Source organism: Patiria miniata, unplaced genomic scaffold (assembly GCF_015706575.1).
Source record: "Patiria miniata isolate m_02_andy unplaced genomic scaffold, ASM1570657v1 HiC_scaffold_3, whole genome shotgun sequence".
Taxonomy (NCBI): domain Eukaryota; kingdom Metazoa; phylum Echinodermata; class Asteroidea; order Valvatida; family Asterinidae; genus Patiria; species Patiria miniata.
Window position 1 is genome coordinate 36,046,843 of NW_024037069.1, and position 23,126 is coordinate 36,069,968.

General features: G+C 37.3%; 1 protein-coding gene across 1 annotated transcript; it reads left to right on the top strand.

Annotated features, from left to right (window-relative positions):
• The first annotated feature begins 262 nt into the window (after positions 1-262).
• LOC119736969 lies at positions 263-3,393 on the top strand. Its single transcript, XM_038211015.1, has 2 exons — positions 263-905; positions 2,000-3,393. Exons 1-2 carry the CDS (start codon positions 364-366, stop codon positions 3,177-3,179), a joined length of 1,722 nt encoding a protein of 573 aa, XP_038066943.1. The 5' UTR covers positions 263-363; the 3' UTR covers positions 3,180-3,393.
• The last annotated feature ends 19,733 nt before the right edge of the window (positions 3,394-23,126 follow it).

Sequence of the window (23,126 nt, forward strand, 5' to 3'; positions counted from 1 at the left end):
AAAAAATCACCAATTATACGATTAGGCCTAACACTTCATCTGAAACGTTTACATACAAAACAGTATTCATTATCCAACATACATTTACAAATACAAGCTAAACAAAACAATCTGCTAACATCACTAAATTTTCCGCTAACAAAACTGCTCGTATAATCGCAGGTCGTACCTCGAAAGCTGATATATGGTTCTGGGTACTATACTTTATACAGTACGTGCACTTTTGTTCGTAGCTAAGATCCTAGAGCGCGTACATGTATAGTCTAGGCCTTTCCATTGTTTGTAAACATTGACCGGAAACCGACGCATGCGCATTTGCTGGTTGGCAAACGTCTGCTTTCAGCGCACTTTCTAAATAGTAAAATGGACTCGGACGAGCACTCGTACGCAAGAAGACGGCCGATACTATCCGTTATTAATCAAATATATGAAGAGCATTTGTATTTTCCGAAGGCAAGTCGGTCGGAGTGTACATCGTCATACGTCAACCAACTTGATCAGTTATCGAGAGAAAGGTACAATGACAAATTAACAGTTCAATTTCCAAACGGAACTTTACAGATACCGGATCCGTTCGGTGGAGGATTGCAGTACAGTAACAACCCAACCTTGTGGCCTGAAAGCTTCGAGTATGGCGACATGTATAATTATTTGATTAATTCACCTGGCCCATACACTAAAGACTCAATGAAATCATTTAAGTCATTGGACTCCTACAGCTACTTCGTGAATGGATTTGTCCAGGCCATACTGTATTCTTCAGTAAGTGCTGATAGCCCTGTGTGTATACTTCGAAGCAGAGTCACTCATTCACAGAGCTTGACCAAACCCCCTGTGAGTACCTGGATTATGATCAACAAATCCACAGGATCAGTAGTTGCTGCTCACTGCATGTGCATGGCAGGGTAAGAGAAGAGCTTTACTTCAATTTGTTTTGTGACAAGGAAAAAGTTTTGCAACCTGACGCCACTTCAGCGGTTGAGTACAAAGTCTATGGACAGTCGAGAGAATTTTTGAAGTATTTCCTAACAGTAACAAAATTGGAAGTGTTTCTCAGTCCCAGAGTCATGTCCAATCATCATTATGATGAGATGATATAATTTTGAAGAAAAAAAAGCAGCGTCAGGTTGCAACGTTCATTCCGAAAAGGACAACATGCTTTTCAGAAGCAGCATATATGTTTTATGACTAGGGGCCTACTTTATGTTTTGTAAAAATTCATTCCAAGATTTACTCTTTAAACTTTAGCCAAGTTGAAGGATTTTAAGTGCAAATATTTTTTCAGGGTAAATGGTACTTAGTCACATGTACCTCCAAGTACCAACTTTACAATAGTAACAGTAGCCAACTACTGAATGCTAGTAGTAGTCGTTGGCACAGCAAAATAATTTATTCCTACATAGCTCATTACATCATCAGGAAAAAAATCAATGCGTTTTACGAAATTAATCGCTTACGTCATTAGAAGTGCATCAAAATTCACTTGGAATATTACTTTAAAATCTGACAAAAATATTATGTTTTGAGACCCGTGAACTTGGCTATGTTATTGACGCTAGCTTAACAGGTCTAGGTTTAGTGCCGACTCACAAGGTGATTGTGTATCTACGGGCCTGGTTCCTATGAGGGAAAAAAATCCACTTTTAATTATTTGACTAACCAATGCGACAGTAGGAACATTCATGTATGGGGTGCTGATTTTTTAGGGTAATTTGGGGGTACTTTGAACACGTAAGGTGTGCTGAATCACATAGCACCAACCATAAACAGCATAAGAACGTTTGAATTTCTACCCCAAGGAACTTCAACAATTACAAAAGAAATGTGTCATCAGAAATCTGCTTCAGGTTAAAAAGATCATATTTAAATAAGAAAACACCTTGACTGCAATTTGATCGAAACTAAACAGGGGCCCTACACATTTGTGTTCTTGGATTGGGGTGATAAGGAGATTGTCTTCCATTAACATGATTTTGTGTTACATATATTTTATTTCCAGGCTTGGAGAGGCATGCAGCCATATTGCAGCAGTAATGTTCAAGTTGGAGGCAGCGAACCGCCTAGGTTACACTTCACAGGCATGTACTGAAAAGGCCTGTAGTTGGAACAAAGACTGCATGAATGGGAGGGACTTAGACCCATGTACCCTTAAAGATCTTAGCTTCACAAAGCCTAAACATCAGTCAAGTCAAGGCCGGCAAGAAAATAGGTCAGTACGCCCACTCAACCCTACATCAACAGCCACTTTAGGAGATCTTGATTTAGATGCATTGAAAAGGGTAAGCCCAGAGGCATGCATTTTTTCACTCCTCCCTAAGCAAGATGAAGACACTGACACAGCATCAGAAAATGAAAATAATGTAAAACTAGAGTTGCAGACAGAACTACCAACACCCTATTGTCACCTTGAAGCAACTGAAGTTCCGGACCGTCAGCAAATCTCTGAAGAGCAAGCAGAACTCATTGCATCAAGCACATCTGGACAGGGAAAATCGAACTTGTGGCACCTCTATCGTTATGGTAGAATTACTGCATCAGTACTGGGGTCTGTGGTCAAATTCATGAATGGATCGTCAAAGAGGGATGTTTCTTCACTCTGCTCCAAAATGCTTGGACTTAACTCGTTCTTTCCAACCAGGGCCATGAAATGGGGGATTGATCATGAGTCAGTGGCCTTGGCTTCTCTGAAACAGTGTTTAGAGTTAGAGGGCCATCAAAGTGTTACACTGTGGAATGTTGGGCTCTACATAGACCCAGATTCACCATTTCTTGGAGCATCTCCTGATGCCATGGTCAGTTGCACATGTTGTGGGGTGCAGTGTGTGGAGGTCAAATGTCCACACAACAAAAAAAATGCACACAACCTAGATCCACAAAGTTTTGCTGGAGCCAAAGCCATTGACTGTTTGAATGTGACAGGGAATGAACAAAATTGTACAATCTCTCTGAAGGAAAAACATGACTACTTTTACCAAGTGTTGTGTCAAATTGGTGTTCTAAACAAATTGAAAAATGTATCATCTGGGTTGTTTGTTGTTTGGACATCCAAAGGAATGTTTGTGCAGAAGATTCATCATAATGCAGACCAGTGGAAAGCAGTTAAGGAATACAGTGAATTGTTTTTTAAACAATATCTCCAGCCTTCAATTGTAAAGATTGCACAAAAGCCAGAGTTGTAGTTTTGGATAGACTTGACTCAAGTCGGAATTGCACTAATTCGGTGTCTCAAATTACCAAACACACTTAGTTTACATCTTTCCAGAAGCATGACAAGTAACACTAAACGCCCGTTTCACTTAAGTACATGTATAACAATTAAAACAGTGCTTGCACATATTGTACGTCTACATGTGTGGATGTGCATGCATCAAGCACCATGTACATGTACGTGTACATGTATATAATTTTTTTTTTTAGAAGTTAGCAATTCCGACTTGATCAACTGCTATCAGCACCCCCACCCTGGCAAAATGAAACAGAACTGAGCAAAAGAACACTGAAGTAAAGGTGAAATGAGGCAAAAACAAAAGTTACAAACAATACAGAGTGGGGATTTGCTTCCTCCAATCTTCAGATTTATTTATGTATAATTTTTTATAAGTGCACTAGACATTTGTTAAATATACTGTATAAAATAAACTGTGTAATTAAGATTTTTTTATGGAAAAACAATTGGCATCTTTCATTTTGACGTTTGTGAGGAAAGTTTGCTCATTGGCTTTCTGTCATGAACTGACACAACAACAAATCACTGAAAGGCAATTTTACTATATGTATGTACACTGTGATCTAAAATTCTGGCAACTTTTTGTTCACAAACCAATTTGGTTTTAAGTGTACATGTTTTAAACCAACCAATTACATATTTATTCCCATAGGCTAAAAAAAAAATGTCATGTTTACGGTACCTGGAAATTTTGTGGCCAAATTGCCATCCTAAAACTGTGTCATTTTGCAAAAAAATACAGTACACCTATATTGTTAATATGTCTCAAACATTGTAAAAGAACATTCAAACTGGAATGAAAAAAAAAAAAAAAAATAACAGCATAAAATCATTTCCCTACCTATCTACCTGAATTTTTTTCCCCAGACTGTTACCGTAAACACACAAATTATTTTTTTGGCCTAAATATTAATATATTGCAGAAGAATTAGAATATCACACGTTTTTCAAATTCAAATGTAATTTAAATAATATTTTTGTGAGTTTTATGGTCAGTTTGAAGGCAAAATATTTGAAAAACTATTGATGTATTAAAGTTATTTATTTGTGCTAGGCCAAAAAATAAAAGTCACCGTAGCCATGCAAACCAGCCAAATTGAAAAAAAAAAAATTTTAATGCAAGATATGATGTCTCGAAACTGCCACACTCACTGGTTTGACTGGAATCTGCTGCTGCACAATTTTAACGTGTTTTAAAACATGGGAGTTGTGATCAAGTATACAAGTAAGCTTTATGTGTCCTCTCTAGATTCCCATATATTTTGCACTAAATTTAGTCGGGCACCATTTGCAATCATCAGCCAACATTTGAAAAAAAAAGTAAAAAAAAACAAAAACAAAAAACAAGCTGTGTTGCCGCACGACTTTTGGGACAAGCTCCACACCAGAAACCGGATACTTTTTTGTTTGCATTAGGTCATGTCAAACTATAGGCCTACCTATATACATTTATACTGTACATATACTTCACCATATTTTAATTTGCACAAAAAACAATGGAATAAAAAAGTTAAGTTGAAATTATTTATTCTTGTAAAATAAATGGATTTGGACATTGTATAGATTGTGTGAACCTGCAAATTCCTCTCCTGATAGTTTTTCACCTTCGTGAATGCAAGAATGGCAAGGGTTGATCTCGCATTGAAAAGATTGAACCCCTATGCATGTTTTTGGAATAAAGATTGCCTATAAAATGAAGGGAATTTGACCGATAACCACTCTGAAAACTACAGTATGACCATTTAACCCCACATCAACAGCCACTTGACTCAAGATCTAGATGTAGATGCATTTGAGACGGTGAACCCCATGCATGCATTTTTTCACTCATCCCCAATCTAGATGAAAATACTATACTTTATAACCGGAATCAGGAAATGAAAATAAAAATAGAGCGGCAGATGAAACTACCAAAACCTTTTTTTGTCACCTTAATTTAGGAAACTCGGGATGTTTTGGTTGGGGGGTGCCCTTTGGCTATGCCACTGCATTGCTCTGCAGTCCACACACTGAAGAGCTAGACTCTTTTTTTTGCCTTAATACCTTTTAATGTTCACATTACTGCATTATTGACATGGTAAAGATTGGTTCATCGTACTTATGTTCCCTTACGGGCTCCGTGCACAAATACTCCCAACAGTCAGAGAAAGAGAGTTGGGTGAGACCTAGACTGGTTCCCAGTTCATCCTTTGCATTTTTAGCATGATCAGAAGTCAGTGGGGTGCGGATTAGTCTGGCAGTGGCAGACCATTGTTAGAAACATGAACATATTTGCTCATCGACCATGCCTGACTCTCACATGAAGACACTGTGACTAAAAACTTTGGTACATTCAGGAATTCATGCACATGGTTCTCAAAAGTGGTAACAAAGAAGCCTCTCTTGTTTGCCCAAGGAGCCCGTTTAGGGTATAAAATGAAATGGACAGTAGTGTCCACAGAACAAATTGGATGTTAAATTCCTTTAATTGAGGTAGCCACACTACTTGACTAGAGCTGGAAGAAGATTGGTCAATGCAGCACACACTGCAATTATGTCATCTATAGTTCTAACCAACGTTATGGGTACAACATGCTGCAAAATGTGAAATTCCTTAATACGCCCTATTGCTCTTTCTACATGGATGCGGACATTTGATAGACTGCGTGAACCTGCAACTTCCTGTCCAGATAGTTGTTTCTTCCCTTTAGTGAATGCAGGAATGGCCAGAGTAGCACCATGTACAGCAAGTTCCTCACCAATAGTGAACCCCCTGTCAGCTAAGATGAGGTCACCAGGCAACAGTTTCTCATAAAGCCCACTCTTCTGGGTCAATGTTTTATCGGAAACTCTACCTCCAAAACATCTGGACAAAAACATAACTGCACCAGTAGGTGAAATGCCTATTAAAACCTTGATAGTATTGTGATGTTTGTAGTGACTATATGTGTGTGCTCTAAGTTTGAGATCTGAAGGACGTTGCATAAATATTTCAAAGCAGTCAATGATGACTGTTGTTTTGCGATACTTATTTGACTTCTTAAAAGCTTTGGGAAGAGTGCGTCTAAGAGTGTTTCTATCTGGCCAATGTATCAATGGCTTCATCTTGCCAGCCATGTGCTTAATCCATAAATTAAATATCTTGGAAGCACTGGATCGTGAAATTTGAAAGCGGTCCGCTATGTCATCAAAAAGTAAATCCAGCCTAAGCTTCATAAGAACTAAAAATAACTGATCCTTTAAATTAAGACATCTGCAAAACGAAGAAGACACACCCTGAACAAGCTGATGAAATAACCACAAAAAAACTAAATAAGAAGGAAGACCGGTATAGAATTTACATTTTTTGTCAGATTTAATTCTATCATTGGACCACTTTAGTTTGTCCACTTTACTGTGTAGGGAGCGAATATCAGATTTTAGATTTGCTATTTCATCATGGTACATTTTGTGTGGGTCACATTCCTGGGGATCCATGATCTGACTTGAAGCTTGTCGGGTAGTTGTTTCGTGCACACAATTTTCCTTCCTACTCTTTGTGGATGGTGGCAGCAAAGGCGAGCTGCTGGAAGAAAAATTAAAAAAACAAAAAGATTTTGGGAAAAGGCAATTAGCATTAGGCTTTGCATTAGGCCAAAGAAATGCTTCTGATTAATACATGGCATTTGAAAATTACATGAGTAGGTAGGTATACATGTAGGGAAAGCCGTGATGTGCTGGGTTTTTTTTCCCCATTCAGGGTAGGTAGGGTAACCAGATGCGGAACTATTATTTTTTGGCCTAAGTAGAGTAAAGTTATTCACATTAAACAATGTTGTATGTATTTAATCAAAGTACCCAATTAATTATTATTTTTATGCATTATAAAAAATATTGAGGTGTAAAAAAAATTTAAATTAAAGGCGGTTGCTTCAAAAAGGCATGTGGGCGGGGATGATAACCTGGTTTTTTTTTTTGTTGGGCCTGAAGTTAAAAAAAATGAACTTACAAAAAGTTTAAAATTCAAAATATATTGGTCCTCAAAAAAACTCCATGACTATTAATTTACTGTTTAGGGCTGGAATTTGAGAAAAGAAGTAGGTCAAATAATTAAAAAAAACACGTTTAGCGTTCCCGCCCACTTGCTCTTTGGAGGCCGCCTCCTATTTCATTTTTTTTAGCAACCAAAAAAATGATAAATTTTAAACAGACATCATTTTGGCCTAGCCCATAAAAAGCTGGTCTGTCATTTCCTGAGTCCAATGGCGGTAATAAAAAAACCAAAAAACTGGCAGCCATTTTGCAACATAGCCTAGTCAGGTGGCCATTTTGGAGAATTAAATCAATCAAAGGGCCTCCCGCTTCCTTTTTTGCAAAAAGGCAAGCACTAAACATGTTTGTTTTTTTATTTGACCTTATATAAGACTTCATTTTCTATCTTTTGTTTTCATGCCGCGAGAACCCTGATACTTCTCTCACATCTCATTAAGTGAAGTGATCTTATCAAAAAGGAGACTGATAGTGTATGTAAATCAAATGTCATAAGAAAAATGCAAACGTACTTAGTCACTGGGTCTGGTTCCAGCTGTGACGTGGATGGTGAAGTGGTGGTTTGCTTCCTCTTTCGATCTGAGCGCTTCTGCCATCTCTCGTAACGTGTAAGTTGCTCCTGCCCTTTCCTGAGTTGGTCAGTTGTAGTTCCGCTAAATACAGTTGGAACAAAGTCCACATGATTGTCATCTCTGGAGTAATTTCCTGCAAAATCCCAAATCAGAAAAGATAAAGAATAATTAAAATAAAATCAAGGTTATGATGAAATTGCAATATGCGTTCAGCTACATTCCCCCCCCCCCCTATTTCTTTGCATAATACTATCCATTTATCAATAATAATAATAAATACCCAAAATATTTTATTGCATGCATGATGATGCAGAGTCCTGGAGTCTATCCTACTCCAGTGTGGGCCATGTCAAGGCTAGCACTTGACTTGTCATGCTGGTTAGCATGGTCATGATGGTTTGCCTCGTCAATTGCCTAAGAATAGACCCTTTTTTATCATAGGCCTGGAGGCCTAGGCTAGGCCTAGGTGCCCTGGCCTAGGCCTAATCATTCATGATTCTTATGTTTTTAATTTATTCCTCCCATGGTTTGTTGAAATAAAAACACAAATAATCTTAACCGGTTGAGGCTTTCATGATTTATAAAAACTTCAAACAATGCCCATAGATGTAGGCCTAGTGATAGACCTTTACCTGTTTACTGACCAGAAACAAAGTGTCGACTGCAGATCCTATCATGTAGTGATGGTTGCCACTGCTCATCAAAGACATCTGTCCAGTCGCTGTGTTGCCGTACGGCACAAATCCAAGCCTGCCGTTGCACTGGAAAGGCCTCAAAATCGGGAAAACGGAAACATTTTATTCCCGAGTCTTTCATGTGCCGCTTGTTGCAACAACAACAAGTAACAACCATTGTGACGCCGCCGGCCGCTTTCACCTTTCGTATTTTCAAGAGACTTACGAACGTCACGTCAGACTGTTCAGCTGCTGTGACACTCGAATTGCGCGGGAAACGACGACCCGAGATTTGTCAACATCGGTAGTTTGCCAACCAAAATGGCGGGTTTGTTTTGTCACGTGATGCGTGACGTATCAAAAGAAAGGCCTATAGTCTGTATGAAATTCTGAGGCACCATACTAACACAAATAAGAGGGCGCTCTACTAGTTGTCCTTAAAACCACTGTGAATTAATTACACCAGTACAGTTGCCATAGACCCGTGAACGTGGCGGTACATGTGAACGTGACGGTACATGTAAACACCGCCACGTCGCGTACATCTCATTGAACAGCTTTCGATCGGCCAGCATTTTCGTTTGGGTCCCGAAATTTCTTTGGAATGACAGACAGATCCTAAACAACTCAAAGTTCGCGGATAAGGTTTTGTGTAAGTTCTGGTCATAAAAGTGCTCGTTAAATTGCGGGACTCAAACGGAAATTCTATTCCCGCCGATGTTTGCCGATCCAAAGGCTGTTCAATGAGATGAACGCGTGGCGGTGTATACCGACACGTCCACGGGTCTATAACCATGGGATAGAGCAAGGGATGATCATATACTCATTACTCAGCATTTTATTTTGAGTGCGATTTCTCAACCCCTGACCATCCCCGATTTCTTCAAACGAGGATAAACCCACGTCAATCCGTAAACCAAAATATTTAATGAACCATGCATGGACTACTACCACCCCCTCCCCCTAGTTTTCCTAAAAGCTGAGAACTGTCGAGAAAGGCAATTAAGGCTTATGCTCTGTTGCAAACAGATTTACTAGAAAACAGGCACTCCAAAAATGAACTACAAATCGAACAAAATATTTCAAGGATTCACAAAAACTTTAATCACTGTTTCACGCCCACCTGCACTGCGGGTGAGAGTTCTTGATGAACAATCTCCGATTTAAAAAAAAAACCAAGTACAAATATCAACAAGTATAACTGAACACTAAGTCTTCACTACATATCAACAATATAAACACTTTGGTACAAATCCAAACCTCAAATATCACTAATTACAACTGTACACTTGAGTACAAATGTAAACCTCAATGTATACTACGTCCCCATGGTGAATCGAAACAACTATAGTTCTCTACAATTCTGTTCTGCTTTCCACAATTCTATCACTTGTCAAATTGAAAACTGTGACCTTCTGACTGTGCACTTTTATGTCAAGCTCTACCAATTTTATTACAATTTACCCAAAGTTGTAACTCATATTTCACAAAAGAATCATAAACACACTCATCAAAGTATGCCTCAAACCATGTGGGTTTTTTTTAGCTCCATGCTCAAACCCACAGATTCCAAATATACCACTCAACCACCCAGCTTGCAGAGGTGATCATCTTAATCCAGTTGTGCTGTAGCAAAAACAACACATGACTGGTTTTTATTTTACTGAATTTACTATGATGAGAAACACACATTTTTTAGGCTATTCACATTCAAAATGGACAGATTAATACACAAGCTTGGGGGTTGAGTGAACAGGAGTGAAAATGTCACTTCTAAACCATTCTAAAACCATTCTGCATAATATCCCTATACCGTGCACCCCCCCTCCCTCACACTACGTAACTGTATAATGTTCATCCATATCACATCGAATGGTTATAACTTCTTGACAACCCAATGATAACACTATGTGTGATTAGCATAATAGAAAGAAGGCATCTTTTTTTCTTCCAAAAATTCAATAAGCACCATGCATCCAAAATGTATAAAGGCAACCATGATCATAAATTTTATATCCCCTCTTTACACTGAGGTCTATCAACATAATGTTTTCTAGTCCGAGTAACTTGGACCCGACTACAAATTTTTTTTAACATCTTTTTTAACATTTGGACAGGTTTTGGCAATAATAGGGTCCAAGCTGGCCATACAGTTATTTCAAACTTCCATTCTGACACATCCCAGCAAAACCATCATTTTCAGCCCCCAAATAGTAAAAAAACAACCAGATTTGCAACCTAAGATATCTGTAGACTTCCAAGATTAAGTTGATGGTACTATGGTTGACTAACCATCTAGATGGAAAGTGGAATTTTCAGCTTTATTCCGACAGGTTCTTCACACTGTGAACTCAATGAGTTCACACAGTGAGAAAGCACGGTGAGATAGAAGAATCCATCGGAATATTATAAAAGCTGAAAATTCCACTTTCCATCCAGATGGTAAGTCAACCAGGATACCACCAACTTCATCCTGGAGGTCTACAGATATCTTTAGCTGCATAGCTGGTAGTTTAAAGCTATTTTGGCGCTAAAAATGATGGTCTTCCTGGGATGCGTCAACAGGCAAGTTTGAAATGGCTCTACTATCGTCAACACCTGTCCAAATGTTTAAAAAGGCGATTTTTGTAGGGTCCACGTTACTCGGACTAATGTTTTTCCAATATAAAGAAAAAAAATTACAGTGACAGCTCTCTGACCTTTTTTGTCAGCTCTCAACATATACATGTACCATGTTCTTTTTATAAAAGAATCTCAAAAATTTGTGAAATCATACCAATTACTAAAAAACTTAATGAATTACACATTTCAGGTCTTCCACACTTTAATTACTGATCACATATCCACATTTCACAATCATTCTCCCAAACAAACACCTATGCTTGTCGTCGGTTATTGTTTTAACAGAGTATAATACGTTTCGTAAGCAACTAATAACACTTTAAAAAATTTAGGTTTTTTTCACCTTTTTAATCCAATAATATTTGTTCCATCAACAATCAAGCAAAATAGTTGTCTCTTTTCAAAAGACTTCATGATGTCCTCAAGATTTGAAAATTCAAAAAACATATACTTTCAATCACAGAAAACAACCAGGATCATAATTAGCACAAGACACTGAGGTATACTGTATGTACATGTTTTTCCAACATCCAACCCTATACTGAGTTTAAGAAAATCACCATGCTCTCTGAACTTACAAGTTAGTTACCTCTCATTTTTTTGCTAAGAAAAGAACATCATCACTTTGTTAGAACAAACTAAGAAACTTAAGATTACTAAGAAACTTTAAAAAATACACAATGAAAATATCTACTTTTTCAGTTTTCAACACTTAATAATCACATAGTCACATTTGACAATGATAATCAGACATTTTGTCGTTATCTTTACGACAGCATATGGTACAAATATTTGGCAACCAATTAACTCAAATGGAATTTTCATAGTACACGTATTATCAAACTAGACACCATTCACTTCAAATCAAAGTCTTTCATCAACAATAAACAAACTCTTGTTTGTTTTCCCAAAGAATTCAAAATGTTCCAAAATTGGAAAACTCAACAAACATATTTTCAATCATAAAAACACCATGATCATGATTACATTGAAATATATCAACATTAGGATTTTCCAACGTCTTATTACCCTTCAGACTTTAAGAAAAGTGGGCAACCGTTCAGACTGACTGCTCTCTCTACAAAGTGATTATAGCTATCATTTCTGTTCTCATTTTTGCCTCATAATTTTGTCAAAACAAACCGATTTTTAAGAAACTTCCTAATTCCACAATTAAATACACATTTTCAGTTTTCCACACTTAATGATCATTATCCACATTTGACAATTATACCCCTAACCAAACATAATTGTCGTACATGTAATTTGTGACACACTATGCCAAAATATTCTAAATATCAGCAGTAACCCAAAATGGAATGTTTGCAGAATTCTCAAAGTAGACACCATTCACTTTATTATATTACTTTCAGAAACACATCCACGATTTTTAAAAAGAACATCAGCGAGGACGTTCTAGGAATCTAGTGTTTTAGGCAACAACACAAATGGTCAAAACCCCATGCACACCATGACCACCCTCAGGCTCAGCACATACATTTTTCCAGTATTTTCACACTGACTGTCGTCCCAAAGAAATTATTAGCTTTCAAACAAAATCTTAAACAAACAACAACATTATTACCATTATAAGATGGAACGTCGGTGTAGGGCAAAACCTAATTTGATGATGAATGGTTAAATTGGAATTCGTGGCTGAACGATAGTACATGTACGCAAAACCTAATTTGATTTAACATTACATGTATTACCCTCAACCACACCCCCAAAATATGCACCAAAGTAGTGTTCTATTTTTTTTCAAATAATATCACTAAAATGAAGTAACATTTTAGTTTCAAGTTGTTAAATATTTTGTAATACATGACCACCAGCATTACATTTCTCAAATCTGAAAAGACATGTATCCTGCAAAAAGACATTTCTTTTTAAACCTTTTTCCATATATTCCTACATTTCTGACATACATGTACTATCGTTCAGCCACGAATTCTAATTTAACCATTCATCATCAAGTTTCCTTTTGCGCTGCCATTCTAGTAAAAAAACAACTTAAGAAAAACTAACAAAACAACGTTATGAAATATTTGTCATAAACGTTCCTTTATGTTCTTAGCAACCAATATCTTTACAAGTTTAGGCTTTTCTTGGCCTTTGACTTATCACCTGTTACTCCAACAACATTTGTTCCCTCAACAATCAACTGAAACACTTGTTTGTCTTCTAACAACTTCATGATGTCCTCACGATTTGCAGTGCTCCAAATTTCAGATGCAATCTCATTTGCAATATTCAATGTCACCAGTTCTCCACGTACTTCACACATGAGAAGCAGACTATCTACTGTCTCGCCTTCTACAGCTAGCACTTGAACTTCTACTTCATCAGCCACAACCTGCAATTAAAATATAAAACTTATAGGTCTTAATAGACAATACAACAAAAAAACATACTGCGAATCAAATCCTGGCATATGTTACAATTACTTCATTAAATCTATATTAGGTTTTGCCCTACACGGATGTCTACACTGTTTACTCAGTGTACGCATAACTTAACTGTATACTCGGCATGTTCACAACGTTTCCAAGGTTCACTCGGGTGAACACACTGAGTATACAGTGTTACATTTGTGTATATACGTTTCGATGAAGACCAAAACCTAATATTGATTTACGTCACCCCGACACAAATTCATCTCAAGAATAGTTAAATTGCAGTAGTACCCGCTGCTATATACATGAGATTTCAACCAGCCACAGGATCCCGTCAGCTCGGTAGTCGAGTGACCTCTATATAGATATCGATCTGCACTAGAAACCAGGTGGTCGTGGGTTCGAGTCCCACCCAAGTGATTTTTCCACTCTATGGTTACACACTCAATATACAGTGTATATTACATGTACGTCGGTGAAGAGCAAAACCTAATATTGATTTACATCACCCCGACGCAAATTCATCTTATGAATACTTCATTAAACTAGACACTTTAAACAACTGGAAAAAATTGAGAGATAAGCAATTAATCTACAGTTAATCAAAAATCACACTTCATTGTTTTTGTTTCAAACAAAATGATTATGACTTCGCAATACTCTCATAACATATTCCCTCCATCATGCAGTTATATTTTGTAGTGTTGTTTGTTTATAAATTCATCCTCAAAAAAACGTATCAAATACATGTATTACCCTTCAAATTGTCTAATTAAAATGTGACAACATATACACAAATTAAAATGTGAGAAAATATACAGCTTACGAAACATATTTCATGTAAAAAAAAATAAAGGTTTCGTTGTTATTTACTAGCGTATCGAACTCCAATGTCTATAACGTACCTTCTGCCGAATTTTTCACATTTTACCTGCATGTGATAACTCTTGAAGTAACTTGAAAATTACTCTTCAAATAACAAATACATACTTCAATACATTACAATTACAATTCAACAAAATACATCCTTTAACAAGTTTCAAGCCCTTCAAAAAATGAACGAGTGTCAATAATCATTGAGTATTCTTTGTTACGTCACACCTTCCTGCATTCTTCTTGATGAGCTAGCATGCATGTCATGACTTAAATCCTTTTGTGAATGTGTCATTTTTTTCTTTTGCTAATTTATAATTTAATTGACATGATTGCATGATTTTGTTTTCTTATGCTTATACTCTAATAATTCTTTGTAAACCCTTTTTATTACACTTGCTTACAGTTATAAGTTTCACATGGAGGAATAAGTTACTCAAATTGTTAATAGAAAGTTTCCCAAAGTTTCCTGGAAGTTGACAGACATTCGTTGAAAGGTCATGAGCTAGGTTAATTACTTGGAACTTGTTCATTGAAGGAATTTAGACCATGTATAAGTCTTAGTAAATTGTAGTTGTAGATTGCACACACCATGGTTTCACCATGAGGCCAAAGAAACTTCCATTGTTTACACCACTTCATATATAGACGCTGAAGCATGGCCTTCCCATGTGTGGTTGCAGTGAATATATTAGGCTAGCTAGAACAATGACTTGCTTGTATAGACCACCTGTTTGTATGGAGCACTAGCAAGGCAGTGTAACCACAGCCTGGCTGGCATGAAGCCATGAAGTGGAAAGTCAGTTATTATAATGAGTGATAAGCTGGCCAGACTGTGGGGTGTGGCCAGGCTCCTGGGACATAGATAAGAGTTCTAGAAGCTATGGCCATAAGATTATATAGTTACGTTTCCCCTGTAGTTTTGTCTTATATGTATACATCGCCATGAGTTGTAAAGTAATGTTTCCATTGAAGTCCATGTGGACATACTGAAACAATGCATTGTTACTTATTTTTTCAATATTACTCTATTACTCTATTATTTACTCCAAATGTATCTGTTTGTTATGATATTGGATTAAATCACTTTCATATATTTTGCCAAAGTTATCAGACATACTCACTGCTGTCTCTTTCTAATGTCTTTGCCCTCTACAGAAAACTAAAGTTACCACATGACAGTAGGGTAACACATCTCTTACTGCACCAGAAATATTCTCATGCAAAACCATGCAGTACTGTTTAACGTAAACTCAAACTTCACAGGAATGCGAATCATTCGATTCATTTTCACAAATGAGATATGTTCAATTAGTGGTTCAAATCATTCGCAGAAAATCTCCACTATAGATGTCACAATTTGCTTCAAATTCACATTCACATGAAGTTTGAACCAGCCTTCTCTCAGTTACCAAAAAAATTCAAACAACACACGTCAACATCCAATAAAGACAAAACAAATAAAACAGTCTATGAATACAAACCTCAATTTGCGTGTTCCTTGTGGACAAAACCGCCATTTCCTTTAGGAAGTCACTATGTTTCGCAGTGACGTGCGTGATCTTGACTTTGTCACCAGTCTTAACTGGACTGCTGGCCTTGTCATTCCAAAGAGCCACTTGGATTACACCAGTCTTGTCTTGTACTCTCATGTTTCTCACACTCTGTGTCCCCTTGATTCTTCTTGGTAGTTCATCCTGTATTCAAATACATGTTTTAAAATAACCTGTAATATCTATTGAGCGTGAACAATTTTCAGAAATGTGAGGCAATCTACAAAAACATTCACATAGTAAAGATCCTACATTTTTAGAAAATAGCCTCTAAATCTGATGTTTCTGTATAACATCCATTAAGTTGCAGTTGTTGGCAAAAATTAAAACCACTTCTGGACACAGCTATTTAAGTTTTGACTTTCATAAGCTAGAAAAAAACTGTAAAAATGTATACACAAATTTTCACCAGGTGAAGGATTTTTGCAGAGCGAATAGCATTTTATAAATCGACATTTTTTAGTGAACAACCTACACATGAACCACTATTGCATTCAACAATTTAAATGAAGTACTTATGACGTACAGTACTACCATAAAAAGTCACAATACTAAGCTTGCACAACAGTACAAACATTTTGATGTCGACCTTTTACAAAAATTAAAAATTCTTGTACATGTACAAAAAATACATTTTGAACTACATGTATGTGTTTGTCCACTTACTGCTACATGTAATTAAGAGGCCACTATACCACAATCAATTCTATGTACATGTTCATGTACTTATATCCAACATCTACAATGCAATATACATCAGAAGCATTTGCAACTAATTACTACTTACTTCTACAACGACTCCCTCGATTGACACACCCTTGCCAACGGTGGCAGCTTCGTGACCATGTATTGCTCCAATCGCCACCACAACAGGTTGAGCTGGATCTATCAACTCTTCTGCCGCCTTCAAGAAGTGACTTGGTATGTCTTTCATGGCTGGACATACAATGATCTTCGATGTCTTATTGAAAATCAAGACACAAGACGTTCCCCTCTGAAAATGCCGAACTAGAATAGCATCTCCCTCCTTGTACCCACTGAGCACTCCGTCATATGCAACAGCTTTGATGCACGCACTGTTGTCAGCTAAGCCTACTTCTACACTATGTGGAGTGGGCTTAAGCTTGGCGATTACAGCTCTGATCGCCTTCGGATACGGCACCTTCTTTCCCCCACACCGCCTAACTGTTTCCAGGCTATCCATCTCCTATTAATATGCAATAACAAAAGGAAAAAAAAACAATCAATAAAACCAAACAACATCAATGCCATATTACCAACTGCCCCAAATTCGCGCTGCCCAATATTCGCGCAACCAACTTTCTCAGCTCGTATCTTTTTTCACACAACACGGACCGACATCATCACCGTCGTTGATCCATCGTCACAACGCCTTTCTTCTCAATGTAGTTATGCGAAAATCAAAAGCTTTTCCGAGAAGTGATTTGAAAGAAAACAAAGAGAGTGTAAAATATTGCCGTACTCACTAGATACAAAACGTAACATTATTGAATGGCCCAGAAAACTAATTAAAACATCGCTACGAATTTCCAATCAGTGTCGACGTTCAACCCCGAAACGTGAAAGACAACTTCGGTCAACTTTCACTTAACAACAGAGGGCGTAATCAGAATTACAGAGCACGAAATACGACGTGCACCTTATATCACGTTTTTATTTTACGATCTGTTTTGCAGAGATGCAGATTTCGGTACCAAGTTGTTTGTTGGAATGAATATGCCTTAAAATATATTTTTGTCGGAATAAGACCTAATCGTAATGTTTAAAGTACCCAAAAAGTACAATGTAGGCCAATAGCCTACCTGTTTTTTTGTTTTTATTGAAATGATGTGTATCATGCAACCATGTGTCGAGGCAGCGCGATCGGATCGGCCACGGTATGGTCGACCACCTGCAGGCGCGCACGCCTGTACGATTGATTGATAAATCGCAGGTGTATTAGAATGAGCAATAAATGCCGGAAAACATTGTTACACTTACAGAAGGGTGGTTTTGTTATGTTTTTGATGGATGAATCATTTCAAATATTTGTCCATGTACTTACATGTAAAAGAAATAGCCACGGCTTACTTAAGTTACATTGCAAATGTTTCTAAATTCTATCATTTCAGGAGAATCTGCATACATTTGTAAAATGTTACGTAATTGGCACATGATTTTCAGCAAATCAAAAATTCTCGGAACTCTTTCCATCCATATGATTCAACTAAACTTCTTAGACTTTCGACAAAAGTTTTATAATATTTGTGGATTTAGATTATTTACCTCCAATTTTCAATTATGATATGATCTAAATATTTTGCATGCAACATGCAGTTGTTTTTACCAAAATTTCAGACATTTTATGTCATATTTAAACAAACATGTACTTAGTAACAATGTCAGATGGCAAATAAAAGTGAGTTTATCAAACTAGAGACCAAAGTTCTGCACATGATAAACTAACCCTTTATTCAACAAACATCGATCCACATTGTTTTAAGAAGTAGGACACAATGGAGACTCCGTAGAATTATGGGCACGAAACTTTTGTGGCAGCCAATTTGACTCATCTGCAGACGACGACGTCCTTGGCGCTTCATTGACGTTCGATATTGTTCAAATAATTTGTCCATGTAGTTTATTAGTCCGATATTAAACTAGTAAAGTCCATAACTATGTAGGATTTAGTTTTTGCAAGAAAAAAATCGGTCAAAGACAAAGTACTAAGTGCGCGAAATATGGTCACACGAGGATGTTTAAATTTGTGAACACTGAATGCTGAATTACCTCCAAAAACTTGCTTTGAAACTCGACACCTCCAGCCAAAAGGCACACCGCTAATAACGCGTTATGCCTTAACAGTTAACTGTCTCAAATGTAAACTGATGTTGTTGTTTTCCACTGCATGAAGTCCTCTGACAGCTACCTAATAAAAACTGACACTCGTGCGTGATGAGATCGACCCTGCTCGCGCTCGCACGTGGTTTCAGCCGCCTCAAAAGACAACGCCCTCAGTGTTCGAAAATAGTTAGTGGCTATTCTGTTTCGCTAAAGCCCCCCTCTGCGGGAATCGTTTGTTGACAAATTTGGCGTCAAAAAGTATAAGGAATCTCGTCAAATTGTGTCGTCACTGTGACCTTTACTTAACTTGTACAAGTAAGTGCAAAAAAGATCATTGGTTCTGTAATGTGCGCGCCTAATGTATTTGCTCAATAAAGGACGCCAGTCGCGCGACAATGAAATCAACAATTAATTTAATTGTATTTTACTAAAAGGTCACAGTGACTCCCGCACACATGACCCGAACCTTGGCTCCCTGAAATGTGAAAGAACGTGCCTGCATGCTGAGAACATGAAGTCGAAAGTAGTGCTTATAAAGCGTCATTTTAGCCTCAAAATTTATGAGTGAAACGTTCAATACCTAAGTTACACTGTAAACAGTTTCTTGGGCTCAAAAATAAATCATTAAAGGAGTAAATTGCGTTGAAAGGCTGACGAAACGATGATTTCGGTGTTTCACATGCGGGGTCTCCTGACGTTGATACACAGCTACACAACCCAACGTAATACTGTATTAACGTAACGTCCTTCTTCAAAACAAACAGTTTTGGCACACACACACACACACCCACCCACCCATTCTCAAATTTGTATCCTTGTGGAGACATTCCTTTGTTCTCGTGTAGTAAAGTGTTCAATTTTGAAAGTGAAGTTTCAAAATGCTCTTATTTTAACCAAAATTAGTTTCCTGGGCTGAAATTTGGACTTAATATCCCTTTTCTAAAACTCTTTCATTTGCGACAGATCAACCCACCTTGGAAATTCCTAGTTTTTGAGTAAAACCCATATATCTATTTCGTGAAAACCTTGTGGAGACCTATTCATCTATAGAAATTGCCCTGTGGAGACCTTTACAATGTTTTGTTCCCTATTGTGTGTGTGTCTCCACAAGGATACGAATTTGTAGTCACACATACATACATACACACAAAATAGTAGAGCGCACCCTCACTCGACGCTTTCAAATTTCAATGCTGAGACTATAATACGTGGATGTATAATGATGCTATCTCCGCACAACTCGAGTACGATCATGAATAATACAACTATCACGTTCATCATGAATAACATCACATAATTATATGACCTTCATGTTCCCGTTCTCGTTATAGCCCAAGTACAGTACGGTACATTTGAAAAAAATGATACAAATAATACAACCATGGGCTCGCGCATATGGAGTACATCTGTCGTCCCTTGTTTAACCCCCATTGTTTATTATTGGCATTAATATATAAGCGCGGCAGACGACTCCTAGATCCTACTGCGCATGTGTTTTCTCTGCGAGTCACTCTCATTTTCCACCGGTGAAAACTAATTGCGCCCTCTTGTGACAAGGCAGTGCATCGATCACGCTCAACAAAACTTGCAGCCAATCACGGATTAGGGAAGGGTAGGACAATCCAATCACATTTCAGAAAGCGCGTTTTAAGAACGACTATTTGTAAGTTGTGCTATTTAAAATTAAAGGATCTTTGATTAAAAGTGTGTGTTCAGTTAAATATAGGAGAAAACTGGTTTAGAACTTAAACGATACAGACGTGTCCTATGTGTCTCTCTCTCTGCTGTCTTTTAATTAGATTAAACTAATCACCGCTCCATCTAGGGGATCGCCGGATTCATGCACTGTCGCCACGCTACCCAATGACAGACCGGTGCTGATTCCGTGGATATCACAAACCGCTCGGACGACAGAATGCAAAGATTATTTTTGACAAATGATGGTGTGATGGCATCATCAGCTGTCACGTGACAAGCAATTAAATGTTGATACAATCTATATAAAATCAATCATGGTTTCCCGCAACTTGCCGTTTGCGGCAAGTGCTAAAACAAATGTAAGTTAACTTTTTTTCTCGTGTACCGTTAAATCACATGACCCTTGCTTCCAGTCGAAACCGGACGAAACCGGAAGTGGCTTATTATTTGAAAGTGGTAATAGATATGAACTTGCTTCCAACGGTGTTAGTCTCTTGGCTGAAAGTATTCTTCAAATCATCTACCGATGACGTCATGCAATCTTTGAGCGCCCTCTAGCGACAGGTTGAAAATTTTCAAAAATGTATTTTGAAAAGATGTCTGTGGCGAAGTTTGTCGGAATCGCCTAAATATTGGTGTATATGATGACCTTGACCCACTTAAGACGTATGCGAAGTTTTAGGCGAATGACGTCATCAGACCGGAAGTTATAATAAAAAGACCCTTTTTCATTTGAAAATTCCTGAAAAATCAACCATGGCAGTTTTTATGTTAGTTTTTACTTTAATTGTCGATTTAAGGGTAGGTCTAAAACATTTCAAAGCTTCGAGGCAATAAGCGAACTCGGACATGCCCTGCGCACACTTAAAACTTCAGGTTGACAATACCTCTGCTTTAAAACATGCACAGAACGTCTATATGTACATACACGTACATGTACGTTACGCACATACATCGTATGTCAGTCAACCTACAGAGCACATGTTGTCGAGGTCAAATCCTGTCCACATCACAGTGATCGTTTTAGCCGATTTTCGGCTAACAGATTTTATGTTCATGCATGCGCATAGTCAGGGACGTATAATAAAAAATCATAATGCCGAAAAGCCCTATGTTACGTATTTAAAGGTGCAGTTTTTCTGCAGTGGAATTTTCCACAAGTCTTTTCATATACAACACTGATATCTTACTGAGCAGTTCTGAACTTCGGCCAAGAATTACTATGAGAAGGACAGAATAATCGTCTTTTTTTCGCGCTGTCATTTGATTCAAAATTTTCCCAAGAGTCAGAATATCAAGTAATATTTGATAAAAATATTTCAGTTCAAAGGCAAATCACATATTTAAAGGTGCAGTTTTTCTGCAGTGGGATTTTTTAACCTATTGACTTTGTACACGTGTTAGCCCAATGACTTTGTACACGTTTTCAAGCCACCATTTTTATAACTTGGCGATCTGGAATCGTCATCAATGTTAAGTTACAGGCAAGGAAGACCCTCATACAGAAATTATGCCAAGACTATGACGTCATGATGACGTCATCACCTAATTTCTTATTGATTTTTAAAAATTTACGTGCATATTATGCAGTCCTAAATCTGCACAACTGTCAGTCTGATTGGGTTGAAACTTAATATGTCACTAGACTGGGATGTGGTATAGGTAAAAAATGATGTGACGTCAGGATGATGTCATCTCGAGATTTTATATGAATATTTAAAGTTTTTGACCTTTTAGCCATATCTCTCGAACATAACATGCAAAATTCAAAATTCTTTTTGTATTAGGTCTGTTAGGTAATAGCTATTCGCACAAAATTTTGAAAAAAATGTGTGACGTCATCATGACGTCATAAAAATGCAATTTTTTACAACACATATAAGGGAAGGTCTGACTGTCATGAAACTTAGTGGGTAGGTAGATAATGGTACTAGTATGCAAAGTTTGAAGTGACGTGACAATGACGTCATCGTTTGGTTTTTATTATTGTTTAGATATTTATAATTTTATTCTGCTTCCACAAATTGCACACTTTCTTTCATCGGATAGACATTAAACTTGGTTCAAACCAAAACCACAATGACAAAATGTGCATTGAGAAGGGTTTTAACGATGACGTCATTGCAGAGCAAGTGACGTCATTTGATAAACTTATATTTTAGGAATTATTCTAAGCGTTTTGAACAACCTTTAACTGCATGAAGCACTCTGAAAAGTTACTGCAAAAGGACCAACAAAACATAAATATTTGTAAAATGCGAAAAAGCCCTGTGTTCTGTTTGCAAACAGACATACAGCTCTAGTTTTTTTTCTCTTTTATTTTTCAGACTTTTTTCTCATAGGATAACACGTGTTTTCGTTCTACAAGTCACTTTTGGCTTTTTTTCAAATCCGATCGACTTCAAACCTGGCACACACTTAGACCACCATCTGAAGATGTGTGCCGAAACTTTTCGTCATGCTGACGTCATCATGTGATTTATTATGGAATTTTGAATATTTAATTTTTCCCATAGACTTTGTACACAGAATTTTTTTTTTAAATGTCAATTTTCAAAGGGCATTTTCGACACTTTGCCAGTAATTCATTTACACCAATCTTTGTCCAAGCAATGACCCTAATTCAAACAACATTGTGTAATGATGACGTCATGATGACG